Genomic DNA, 13877 nt, shown 5'->3' on the forward strand with positions numbered 1-13877 from the left:
CACACACACACCACTCTGCGTACTTGAGCGCGGCCCTACTCCATTCAACAGGTCGCATTTCTTTAGCCGGGACTGTACAATTCATGTAGCTTGTGAAGTACAGGCGCAATTTTGACCATGTATGCACGGTGGTATAGTTGCAAGCAGGGAGTCGTCAAAATACCACAAAGTCACTGACTTAGCTTCAGCCAAGGAGTTACCATGGTTACTACGAACCATGTCTGTGACTTCCAGAATGGTTGTTGCATGGCAACACTTACCACGTACATAATATCCAACTCCCTATGGTGAACTCTGAGCTCCTTATGATGAAACAATTTCTTTCCCGAAATCAAACATTAACATCTTCTCACATGCTCACATCATCATCTGTAGCATTTTTAACAAGAAAAAAATCCAAGGGTTTAATTCACCTAGCTAGTACTGTGGACAGAGGCATTACCAGTGCTGTGATATGCTTGCTTGTTCAGCCTCTTTTACGGGCAAAATAAACACAATGAATGTTTTTTCCCAACTGTTCCAAAAAACTTCAACTCCATTGTCTGTGGTACAGATAGGGACATGCAGTGCCGTTCCCGTCATACCATAACAGCGGTATACCGGTAGCTACCGTCTAACATAACAGCGGTAGCCACGGTCTACACACAACGGTGATATGCCGACGACGCACAACGGTTGGGTGACTGAGCACGAGTAGTGATTATTTAAAAATTGAATAAAAAGAGCCGATTAAAAAGTGCCAATGTCATTATCATGATCCGTGCAAGTTCCTGCCATCTAACTATGCAAACACAGCAACAACCTCACATGAGAGTGCAGTGCATTATAAATGTACATGTGGAAATGAGTGTGAGCGACTCGGACAACGTTATACGTTTATGGTATGGACAGGCAAAACACTGTTCAAACAGTATTAATATTGTTTCCCCCGGACAAATTCAAATAGATGTGTACAATTTGAGAAGAAGTAGCGACGGCCCGGCCACGTGTACAATTTGGATTAATATAGCTAGATTACGGAGGACAAAGATAATAGAGCAACGCTTTCAAATCCGGGCAAGTGACAGAACATTTTTAAAGAGAAGAATTACGCACCATCTCCATCGTTCACACCGCACCGGCATACACACACACGAACGGACACGGACACACACACACACAGTGAGCAGCTCCAAGCCACAGTACACCATGTGGCATGGCAGAGAGACAGAGACTGGAAGACCACTAATGCACAACTACACCCATGCCTGCTTTCGCTTTTTCTCATCACTTCCCGCCTTCGGTGGAGGTATTTTGTGGCTGCAATACGCGCAAACACACACACACACACACACACACAAAGTGGAAAAGCAAATTAAAATCTGTCCGCAGGAAAATAGAGATTCCACAGATGCAATTTTTATTTTTCCATGAAATTTCTGCAAATTTGCCAAGACTTTCAAAGTCTTAGGAGTTGCATGAACGCATTGCAACATAGTGTGCGCGTTTCACATGCATCAGGTCCTTGTCACTCACGAATTACCACACGTACAATGCATGCACCAGGCTTGAGGACTAAAGTGCACGACACCCCGAATATTGCATGCTGCAAAAATAACCTTTCCATTTCTTTCAGCACTCTAATTTATGAGAGATGGACAGCTTTCTGGCAGCCAAACTTCTACAGTGGGTAATCCACTTACACGATTCCCAAAGCAGGTGCAAATTCCAGCACATATTCCAGCAGCTCTGTTGCAAATCATGCCACTATTAAATTTTACTGGTACGGCAAGTTGCATTGTAAATTTGAGATTTTCTTCCGCGACTTTCCCTGAATAACGCAGAGCGAGTCCGTTAGATAAATCGCATTGACCGGAACGGCACACACACCTGAGGATTGCACGCTACTGTGTCATTACCGTAATTTCCGAAGCACAAGTCGCACTGGAGTATAAGCCGCACCCAGGTGTTTTTGTCACGCAATACAGACGTCTACCCTGTATTTCACGCTTCATTTGACCATCGGTACGTAGTATAAGCCTCACGGACTGTTTTTGGGTGACCTACCAGTATTTGAAAGCGTGGCGTAACTCCGGAAAATACGGTACTTTATAGCCACTCTGATGACCACCAAAAGTCCAGAACTCACACCGGGATTACGACTCGGGTTCGGAAAAAACCCATAAAAACATGTACAAGCATTTCAAGGATACAAGATTGCTTACTCTGTTTGAACATGCGTGTCCAGCCAGAGGGTCTCCGTGCTGCCGTCGCGCTGCGTCTCCTGGCGATGACGTCGTGGCGGATCTGCCGGTGCAGGATCACGCGGAGCATCTCTGGAGCGGAATGTTCCATTGCTGTAACCGTTCAACACGAGTATTGATTAGGAACAGGCACAATAATTAAGGACGTCAACCATGCCCGCAATGAAGAGGCAAGGATCTATGATAACACGCAGAACTGTATTACTTTGCACCGTGTCCGTACCAGAAGATGTGTGTGATTCAAAAGAAGCAAATGACTCATAAGTACAAACTATACTGCGGCTCGTAGAGGAGGCATTCCCACTATCGCAGGAGCAATTACTAATATCGATTCCAAACCCTCTCGTGCTCTCCCCGTCTCCCTGCCATGCACACCCGCAGACACACACACACGCGCGCGCGCACACACATACTGTAAACACACCCTTACCCACTCTCTCTCTCTCTCTCTCTCTCTCTCTCTCTCTCACACACACACACACACACTCCTTACACCTCTCGCATCAACTCGCCACCCAAACATCAGCAAAGGTCAGAGCTTCAACGGTTTATTTCGAAGTGAGTTCTGAAGACCAGCCAGCAGTCTTCAAGGTGATTACAATTTATAAAATTATTATTGACTCGAACGGCAAGATATACCGCTAAGCGGGTACATAAGGAAATACTTCGCATACTTGTTCAAACACTAAAATACTATGTGTCGGTGTGACCAAGGATACCGAAGGCCGGATTGTTTTTCTTCTTCTTGAGTATTACCTACATGTACTTCAAGCAAGAAAAGAAACCTATTTGCTATCACGGACAAGATCCATAAAAACTGCTAGTCGCAAGAACGTCTAAAAATTATTTTGAAACTAGGTAAAATTATAGGAGAAAGTAATTTCCATAAAATTAAAATAAATCGTGTTGCTATGGCAATGATACAAGCCAGTCCAGGGCATGGGAAAGCACCGTACAGCATGCCAGAAGGACATAGGTGCTTGTTTATCGGTTGGGATTCCATTCACCAGTGCAGTCATTGGCTGGCAGTACAAGGTAAAGTATTCACATTGTTAGTAACCGTTAGTGTGTGTGAGCGGACCATCAGAGCATTAGCAGATTAGAGTACTCCAGAATAGTAACCCTTGTAACCCCTGTGAAGCGCGGCAAAGTAGCATTGAAGAAAAGAGTCAGTGACTGAACGCGCATGCTCAAACGATACGGGAAAACACGGCAAGGCAAACACAACGTAACCAATATGAGTTCATAAGAAAGTACTTCACGTGACGAAGTCACCGCCACTACTAGTCAGAAGAGAAAGAGAAACTTTGGCGGAGGAATGCTCTCGGAAATGTACACAATGTTGCGTTTGGATCATCACCATTGAGTTGTAAGTAGAGTGGTTGCGAGCACGCAGCTCATACGTACCTCCGTCGCTCATTGGGCGGCAGTAGCTGACTCGTTTCAGTATCCTCCTCGTACATATCCCTGTGGCATGCAGAGCAAACAGCAAATGCAGTGGATGAGGCTGAGAATGGCTGCAAACACAGTGCTCCAAATCAAGCCTCTCAATAAAATACATACGTGCACTGAGAGAGAGAGAGAGAGAGAGAGAGAGAGAGAGAGAGAGAGAGAGAGAGACACACACACACACACACACACACACACACACACACACACAGATGGACAGACAGAGAAAGAAAGAAAGAAAGAAAGAGAGAGGTAAATAGTGGCAGAGAGAAAAAGAAGCACTGGTCAAGAATCAGAACTAACAACAATAGGCCGAGGCGGTACGGGATAGACCAGCACAACGGTGACTACTCACTTGAATATGATACGAGTCCAATGGCGCTGCGCTGCCAGGATGAGGAAGAACATGAAGAGACCGATACCGGCAGCACCTGCAAATGTAAGCGCTGTGCCGTCACTGCAAGGTGGGATAGACACAGCAACAACCAGGCATCATTAGTCTGGCAGCAGTTCTTGACGCGCGGTCAACGCAAGACATTGCAGCATACTTTGCCTAGAAGGATTCGGAGCACGGCCAAGGCAGTCACCGCTCTCCACACGCTAGCACGTATATGTGCCCGCCAGGCAAGCAGCTAGCAGGCCAAGAATCCACCACGTTTTCGTGAACGCGTAAAACAACATAATAGAGAGGTTCTGCTACACGGAACTACGTACCAAATTCCGTGTCAACTGCAGTGCAGTTTGACACGGATTTTTCCTACGTTGCTCCGGTTCTGCTGTACGTAGCATGCACGAAGCATGCACGAACACCCGGGTACCCCGCCACATGTACTCTGTACGCTCACTTTTCACACGGAGTCCAGTCCGTGTGAAGCGAGCTTCACACGGAAAACGGTATGAAAAAATCCGTATCAAACTAAATCCCGTACCGCGGCGAAGTTTCCATACGTACTTTGGCACGTTATACCGTGTGGCAGAACCTCACTAATACCCCCCCCCCCCCCAAATGTGCATGTTTTCTTATGCGACACAAAAGAACCCCACAACATAAAACTATTACAGTAAAACCTGTGTTTGCGGACCCAGTGTACCAAGCGGAATCCTGTACCCTGTATTGACCGGACAAATCGTCATGTACCGACGTGCTGTGGATGAAACGGGCATCCCTGGATCAAGTGCAATCCTGTCATATCGGGACAGTTTCCGGTGCAACAAGGGCGTCCGATTAGGTTTTACCGTACGCGAAGCAAACCCAAAGGCATATAACTCCCGCCGCCAGACAGCTACACAAAGGCACACCTGCACTTACATCACTTTTCCACAGGTGGAAGTCAGCAGGTCGTTGTAAATCTAAACATGTACGAAGAGCGAGGGATAGCGACAAAATATCATTAGGTAAACAGTGTACACAGGACACATACAGTGTGCTAAAAGCGCTCGAATGCCACAGGGGCAGACCTGCTACTGTCTATCTACATTATAAAAAGCAATGTATTAAATTGAGTTAGTTCTATTTAGTGCTTTATTAGAATTGTTGTCTCCGCGGTGTTAATTCATATATTAAATTCAGAAGAAAGAACGTTGAAAAGAAAGAAGAATTGTTCAACTGTGTGAAGAAGCAGTGCATCTGAGTGTTGGCCAGTGTTGCCACAATACAAGTTGCTATAACGAAGCTGCGTGAAGCGTTGTTCCGAATTTATTAAATTCAGGTGTTTTTTTATTATCTAGCGTGCAGTGCAGTTCCGGCTCAGGAATACCAGCAAACACAGTGCACCGAGAGCATCAGAAACTCACCGCGTTCAGATTGGTGCAGTTGATCTCTTGAGACCATAGCGTGTCCAAGCTCTTCTGAATAGTATCCACGTTGGTCGTCAGTCTGTCAGTGATCTTCTGCAGTGGCAACATGACAAGTTGATCGAAACGACCACAAATTTCGCATACTGTAAAATCTTGTATAAAAGCCGCACTTTAATAGAAGACGCGATTTTGGGCCCATCAAATCACACATAAGCCTGGTTTTAGTGTTGACATACATGGAAATACCTGTCTTGTATAGAAGCCTGCAAAATTTCACCAAGAAAGTCATAGAAGCCGCGGCTTTTATACAAGACGTTACGGTATTAACGGGTTGAGGGAATGGAAAAGGGAAAAGTCTGAAGAAAAATTGACTGTCACCACCAGGACTCGAACCAGGCACATTCGCCATTATAATAATGTTTTTATTCGCCAGAGTACAGCGCGTACTTTGTAGATGTTCCCAATTTCAGGCAAAATGCGCAAAGCCGTAGCAGAACGGCAGTCCAACGTGCCGAAATACTCTGCAGATATCCATGATTCAATTCAAAACATGCTTCACACAAGACTGCACGGTACATCGTTCCACGAGTACGTCTTTGGAAGCAAAGAAGCTTCTTCACAAAATGCTCCGCTACAGTCTGCAATAGACAAAACACTCTGCTATACTAGTAGTCTGCAATAGACTACACACTCTGATACAGTCTGCAATAGTCAACACATCCTGCTGACAAAGCAAGTCCTAGCCTTTCCATTCCGCGTTCCCACTTCAACCGAGTACTGTACAAGCATTAAACTTACCACTGCATCTGGCATGGACATGTTCTGTGCGAACTCGCTGAGTTCCGACAGCTGAGTTGTGACGTTGTAGATGTAGATCTCAGCCTGATCATAATCCTGTGGAAGAAAGACAACAACCGTGGGAGTAATAATCATGCTACAGACAAAATAAACAAAACCCTATGTCAATAAAAGTTAGCACGCCGTCTCAACAGAACTAGAAGTATAGCATGTGTAAAATTGTAACTTAAAGTGGTCTTTAAAAAAGTCTATATCCTCGCCCGCTTTGAAGTGAGATCAGAGGAACAAATTGCACCCCCCCCCCCCCCACACACACACACAAGCATGCGCGCACACACACACGAGCACGCACACACGAAAACACCAAAGGGGCACCACAATGCACGAGGAAGGCTGCACAGACGCACCGGACGATACCCTGAACAACATAACTCCACTTACACTCTGGTAGGGATTCGGGCAGCTACCACAGTAGATAACGTAGCGAACAGACTCTGCAATACAAACAGAGTACAGTACACAGCGCCGGGATAGAAAACTTGAAAAGTCAAAAAATTAATTGAGCAATGATCTAATTGATGCATGTACAGTGTTGTGTGTACTGTGCTTTGCGAAACGAGAATAGCAAGGGACCGTTTGTCAGCGTCAAGCAACACTGGTTGCAGAGTAGCTGAAGCATCCTGTCTACCGGTATACACAATACAACAGTACAATTTACCGTCAGATGCTGAAGAACGCGGGATCAGCACTGCAGCCTAGGCCGTTTTTATGTTCTATGCACTACAGTCTCCATGTGTAGTTGAGCCACCACAAAAAATGCCGTGCTTGGTGAAATCCTAGCTTATCCGGTTTTCGACACGTTCTGCGGTGCCTGAGAACACTGTAAATTCAATTATTCCGGACAGATACAAGCGGTACAGTGGAAGCAAACGCGACTATTAGCATTCTGAGACCAGGGAATGTATCCTCTGCAGACACTTGCGTCACCATTACTTAAATGGCGAAAAATTTACTGAAAGCCCTGGTTTGCTCTTCAGATCCGATTGGGCAATTTAGAAGACACGGTGCGAGCATCCAGCTGGATTATCCACTGGCCTTGGTTAGTGGTATGCATGGTCTGTGTCCGGGGATACGCAAAGCAAAGCAGCGCGAGGGACTCACCAGCATAGTTTGTATCCGCAACGTGACTGTCAATGAACTTGTTCGGTGAAAAGCACAAGTCTGATCCGCCCTGCGTAAAGCACAAAGAGGACACATGTACATTGTCGTGTCTGCAATCTCTTCAACCCTTCTACGGTCAACCTACCATCATAAAGATAACCACTATAAAGATGAAAAGAATTCGGGTGGACACACCCATTCCCATAGCGCTGCACATCACATCCGAACCAGTTCCGTTATTTTTACAACGTTTCGGCACTTGGCCATCGTCAGGTAATAACAATGAATACCGTGGAAGCCACACAAGAGCAGTATATACGCAGAGTGTAGCGCCAAAAAAGATGCGAATTATGTCGCCTAGTATGCAGAAGGGGGGGGGGGGGGGGACAGAGAGAGAGAGAGAAAAGGCGCAACTAGCACATCACGGAGGAGAAGCAGCAGAAGGTAGCGCGCATTGTGCTCTGTGAATGGCGTTACGCAGAGTGTAGCGCCAAAAAAATAAAATGATGCGAGTTATGTCACCTCTATACAGAGGGGGGGGGGGGGAGGTGCAACTGTGCACATCACGGAGAAGAGCGCGCCGTTGTGCTCTACGAAGTGAGGGTACATGCCAAATAATTATGGTGTTAATTCTAGCACAGGAGGGGAGCACGGAGCCCCATGTGTCAATGCACTATGAGGTTAAACTTCCATGCCAAGCTGTTACCACCAGGGACGCGACGAGGCATCAGGAACAGAATGGATTTGAGTGACCCGCCTCATATTATAATTATTCAGTGATATTGAAGTAGCAGCAGGGGAAGCTGAGAAAATTCACAACAAATCCCATCCGGTGCTTATGTTCACATGGGGCTTGGCATCACGAATCTCAATCGCAACGCGCAGTTTGCGACGGGCTCGATCAGGCTCTCTTCCTACTACTTCAACTGCAGAGAATGCACTTTGCCCATAGTTAAGCTTACATCCAGGGTGAGTGGTACGAAAATGTTGGCCCCATGGCTTGTCGAGTTCCTGTCGTCTTGCCTCACCATTATGTTCTTCCAGGCGAGTTTCCAGAAAGCGGCCAGTCTCACCAACATATTGTTCCGGACATTCTTTGCACTCGCTACACTCTGCGTATATACTGCTCTTGTGTGGCTTCCACGGTATTCATTGTTATTACCTGACGATGGCCAAGTGCCGAAACGTTGTAAAAATAACGGAACTGGTTCGGATGTGATGTGCAGCGCTATGGGAATAGGTGTGTCCACCCGAATTCTTTTCACAGATGAAGCTGCAGGAAGCCTCAGCCCTTCTTCACACTATAAAGATGAACCGAGAAAGCGTGTGTTCGACTTAGGAACAACCAATTTCATCCCTAAAAAGATATCGCTCTTGCAACAATCTTTTTTCTGTCAAACCAATCACTCCATTGACTTTTGTATACAGTGCATCAGTATTTCGAAGTACCTTTATAACAACATTGCTACATGCATACCGAAACAAGGGCTGACCAGTCGACATTTTCTACTTGAAAACAAATATCTAGCGGGGAACATTCAGAGTACACTACCCACGAAGGTCAAGTTGCACTTGATAAGTCACCAGGACATGACGAAACGTAAAGTAGGGGGGGGGCCCTTGCTGTGTACATCATGTGCACAGAACGAACACGCCATGTACATGATGCAGTCCTTTGTTTGGATCAAAACTCAAATTTCAAGTTTCTGTTCTCTCTCTCTCTCACTTACACACACACCCACACACTCTCTCTCATCAGACGAGACAACTTACCACTGTAATGGCTAGGAAGCCAGCGCCTAAGACCCAGCCGACGAGCAGCGAAAGCAGGGCAAAGAACACCATCCTGCAGAGATAGACATGGGATGATCAACAGTTGGTCCCGGTCATAAAGCACCAAGAGTACATCAAAAAATTAAAATTTTGGACGGTTCGCGTATCGGGCAGGTCAAGAACCACCTTTCCGCTTCCGTGGATGTGGCACGTGGGATTCCAGCCTTTGGCCTCTGGTTGGTGGATCTGATCTATCCTCCCCCACTGTTTAGGAGCCACATCTGACGCCTGATCATGGGGTGGCGGCGTCCCACGGAAGATTACATAGGTGACCCCCCCCCCCCAAAAAGGGGGCAATTGCCTGTGCAAATCTCTACCCAGTGCTATGACGACAGAGCTTCACATCACACGGCATGGTTCAATAGATCACACTACAAACTATGCAAAGTGACCACCAGAGAGTTGTACGCAGGGCGAGCGTGTGTCAAGTGATGTGAAGTTCTGCTGCCGCAGACCCCGTAGACAAGGGCTATGTAATCTTGACAGCATACATAAACTTGATGATGACGTACGGGTGAACCATAGGAAGTGATATGAAAACAAGGTCAAGCGCGAATGGACAGCACGTTCTGTGCACCACTACAACACTTCTAAAAGTACTACAATATACCGTATTTCCCCGACTGTAAGTCACGCTCGATTGTAAGTCGCATCCCCATTTTCAGGTCCATGTTAAATAATAAATTTCACGGTTCGCGTGAGACTCGGCGGGAAGCCCAGTTTTCCGCATCCGTCGTGGGAACGCCACCACCCTCCAGGATCAAAGGCGCAGATGCAGCGTCCATGTTATAACATTTCAATATTATTCACTTCAGTAGTATAATATCATGCTCGATTGTAAGTCACACCCCCTGTTGTTGGCCTTGAGGTTTAGTGTAAAAAGGAGTGACTTATTATTCGGAAAAAATACGGTCGACAACAAATGACAGAATGCTGTTGGCAACACCACATTACATTTGATAATTATTTCTTACATTTTCAACATGCACGAGGATGCACAGACCGCACCGAAGATGGCGACAAGTGCCACAAAGAAGATGGCGCACATCACTGCCAGAGTTCCATCCCACCTACGAGCAACACCCGGGAGTACACCAAAGCAGAACATACATCAAGAACTTGACGAAGCAGATCTGCAGAAAGTTGACCGCAGAAGTCCAATCACCTGACACAGATGCATGAAACGCACGGCTTTGTTGAGTTCAGCAAACTGAACAAAGACGAGGAAAAAGCGAACTTGTTAGTTTGTGGACCGGCTATCAAGTCATGCTAGGGTTCAGGACACGTCAGATGGTAGCATGGAGCACACTACACATACATAACGTTACATGCGCACGCACACAGGCACACACGCGCACACACATGCACACATACGCGGGCGCGCACACACACACGTGTGCACGCACACCCACACACATGCGTGCACAAACGCTGCTGGTAGCTTGACAACCAACCTGTAACCATCATATTTGAGCAGCTGTGTTTTCAGCGGCGACACATCGTAGAAATTCGCAAAGGTGTCAGAGATTTTCGTTGTCTGCTGGTATGCACTATCGGCATGGCCCTTGGCCGAGTTGGTGGCTGAGATGACGTAATCTTTCACCGGCCGCGAGAGGTTCGAGTTCTCCCAGACGTCCGTCAGTTTTACCAGATCACTGGACGCGTTGAACAGGTTGATGGTGATGCCATTGACCTGCACAGGACAATGGAGTGCAGAAAAATACATGCAAAGTTCATATTCTTATCAACCACCACAGCACACTGCTGCGCTCTGCGGCCGACCTCAACACGTTGCCACAGCACACCATCAGCAAAACGACACTTCAGTTGGTACTCTGCTCCTTCAGACAGCAGCTGTTTCGATCATCAGGATCTCATCAGTTAAGGTTGATAATGTAGAATGGCTAAGGGGCCGTCAAATGTTACCAATAATATTTTCAAAACGAAATGTTTTCGTTTGGGGGTGGGTGGGTTTGATGGAGTTTCGTTTTGAAAATAATTATTGAATACTGATGGAGAATGCCCAGTTACTTCTGGGTGTCGAAAATTGACATCAATATTTTATTGGAATTCGTTTTACCTGCAGTAAAGGTGGGTGGGTGGGGGCTGAAAAATACTAAAACTTTTCGTTTTGTAAAAACAATCGGTAACCCCGGACGGCCCCTAACAGATAGTGAACTTCACCCTTTTGTAGCAAAAAAAGGGGGAAACATAATGGCGCATCTTAGGCAAAGTTCATGTGTGAGAAATGTAGACAACTGCTACAAAGACAGAAGAGAACAGAGACGACCGGCAATATCATTGTCGTTATGCTGCGCGTCCATGCACATAGCAAAGCTAAGGAAATCCTCAGTGTGCGCGCGCGCGCGTGTGTGTGCATGTGCGTGTACATGCACGCACATGTGCACGTGTGTGTCTACGTGGCAGAAATAGCCTCCAGCACCACACGCAGCATACTCGCAAACGTACATTTTGTTCAGCACTGACGACAGTGTCGTTGATAGACTGTATGGTGTTCCCTAAGCCCTTGACGCCTTTCTCCACGTCCTCGTTGGCATATAAGGCCAGTCCGGCTGCACCCCTGTAAAAACACAGTGAAAAATGCCAACACACCACGTTACACTCACCGCATAGTACCAAAGTATACAACGCAAAGAGTGTGCAAATAACTACAACTCGCGAATAACGACACTATTTTCAGACCACCGGACTTGCCACCGGACTGCGTGCCTTCGCAAAATACAGTGGGTGTGTTCGATTACTGCCAGGGGCGATTCGTGCATGACACTTACCAGCACACAAGCGCAAAGAAGATCAGCGGCACAGAGTTACAGCCCGGGGACTTTCTTTTCGTGTAGCGTTCATGCAGATCTGGTCCTGACCGACATGCGCAGCAGCACAGGTAGAACAACGCAACCAGTAGTAGCAGCACTCCGAGCACAACCAACACGGCTGGCCAGGCCGCAACTCCCTGAACACGAGAATACAAGCACAGGAAAATAGACTGAGACAGCAGCAGAGAGAGGCGGCAGCATGAAAACTGAGTGTGCGTGTGTGTGTGAGAGGCTTGGTTAGTGTATCGTCGGCACACACAGCAGACAGGTGTCGGGAGCAAATCTCCCCGGTGACATCTACCAACATGAAACAGGTGTCGGGGCGTACGGGGAAATACACTCATATCTCTCTCATCCAAACCTCCATGTTACGGGCACTTCGGTCTACTGGGCACCAAGTGGGCGAGTTATAGCAGAACTCTTTTGCCAAGTTTTGTAGAAATACTGTAAAAGCCATTATTAACCGAGGTGCATATAATTATAACGATTTCCTAAAATTGACTGGTTTACGTGTACCAAAGGTAACGATTCTCACTCATTCTCAACGCTCAATATCAACAGTATCCGTTTTTTCCATGCACGGACAGTTCTACACAGACACTGTGGGACCTGGTTCTAAAGACCACATGGCTTTAGCGGCCGCTTAAACCAGGTTTGACTGTATATGGCTTTTACAGTAGTGACGTCATATCCCAGATTTCTGGCTCTTCCTCTCAAAATGCATGTGATTCACAGTTACGGACGGCACCCGGTCACTGACTGCCTGGACAAGAGAGATACGAATGTAATCGCACTAAGTTAATCAGTGATGAAAGGCACCGAGCTGGACACTGTTCAACTCCTCCGGACTGCCCCGGCACCTGAAAGCGTACAGTAGAGGTGAATCCCGTGCTGTGAACTGTGTTCGTGTGGATGGCCTGCCGCGCGAACTCCGGACCAGGGAACTGCAAGCCTGAAGGGTAAGAACACCTCTATGCTGGAGGAAGGCAGCGAGTGATGCAGGGATAACAGGCAGAAATATGTAAACTGGACTACATGCAGTTCTAGAACTCAGCAAGAATTTCATAAAGCACACAGCACAGGCTACAAAGATAGTGAACAGCTTGTTGAGGAGTTCAACGCATTATCGGACAACTTCAGTCAAAATTTCCGGTGCCGTGCTTCATGGACTCCGGCTTTGATGTCGCATCTTTTCAGCTCAACCCTGGGCGCCCACGAGTAGGCACGCAGGTATATTGCTACAAGCAAACACACAATGCGCGCGCTCATACTCACCTCTGCATAGTTCAGGGACAGATCGAACTCAGGTGAGACGCTTTTTAGGCTGCGATTGAATCTGGGCAAATCGTGGAACCATCTCACAACAGATGTGGGAATATACGACTCTGTACCTCCGCACGACATCGCGACAATGCTGCTTAGTATGGCACAGCAACAGGAGGTGGTATAGTTGGAAAATCCTCAAAAAATACCAAGCGTTCAATCAGTAACTGAGTTACAAACTTTAAAAAAAAACTGTCGATTCCAGAAGAGCTCTTCGATCTCATGCACTAAATGAAAAGTCAACGCAGAAAAAGAAGGCAAGTGAGCGCCGTGATCTGGTGATTACCAAAAGAAAGAAACAACCTCGACTCCGATCACACGGACTGAGTGAGAGGAAAGAGACAGAGCTGAGCATCCCCAAATCTCTCAACGCAAGACTTGCTTGACACTTTTTGGAGCTTTGCTTTCTCGTGACCAGCACCGCGTACCGGGCGGCCGC

The 13877-nt window shown here is 46.8% G+C and overlaps 1 protein-coding gene across 1 annotated transcript; it reads right to left on the minus strand.

Annotated features, from left to right (window-relative positions):
- Positions 1–680: 680 nt before the first annotated feature.
- Positions 681–13806, minus strand: LOC135823732 (protein tweety homolog 2-like). The gene is made up of 15 exons (XM_065336572.1): positions 13391–13806; positions 12074–12252; positions 11751–11862; positions 10736–10974; positions 10256–10351; positions 9222–9294; positions 7449–7518; positions 6729–6781; positions 6288–6383; positions 5487–5582; positions 5002–5042; positions 4048–4149; positions 3651–3710; positions 2205–2336; positions 681–1299 (listed from the first exon to the last, which is right to left on the minus strand). Exons 1-15 carry the CDS (start codon positions 13517–13519, stop codon positions 1236–1238), a joined length of 1542 nt encoding a protein of 513 aa, XP_065192644.1. The 5' UTR covers positions 13520–13806; the 3' UTR covers positions 681–1235.
- Positions 13807–13877: the final 71 nt, after the last annotated feature.

The sequence above is a fragment of the Sycon ciliatum genome, chromosome 8 (assembly GCF_964019385.1).
Source record: "Sycon ciliatum chromosome 8, ocSycCili1.1, whole genome shotgun sequence".
NCBI classification, from domain to species: domain Eukaryota; kingdom Metazoa; phylum Porifera; class Calcarea; order Leucosolenida; family Sycettidae; genus Sycon; species Sycon ciliatum.

What these genes read in the sequence shown, in the direction of transcription:
- LOC135823732 (XM_065336572.1), bottom strand. Translation starts at nt 13,519, where the DNA reads ATGTCGTGCGGAGGTACAGAGTCGTATATTCCCACATCTGTTGTGAGA. An exon ending in GCTTCCTAGCCATTACAGTG is followed by an intron (nt 7,519 to 9,221) that starts GTAAGTTGTCTC and finishes TGCTTTACGCAG; the next exon opens with GGCGGATCAGACTTGTGCTT. An exon ending in ACTGCACCAATCTGAACGCG is followed by an intron (nt 5,043 to 5,486) that starts GTGAGTTTCTGA and finishes GTACATGTTTAG; the next exon opens with ATTTACAACGACCTGCTGAC.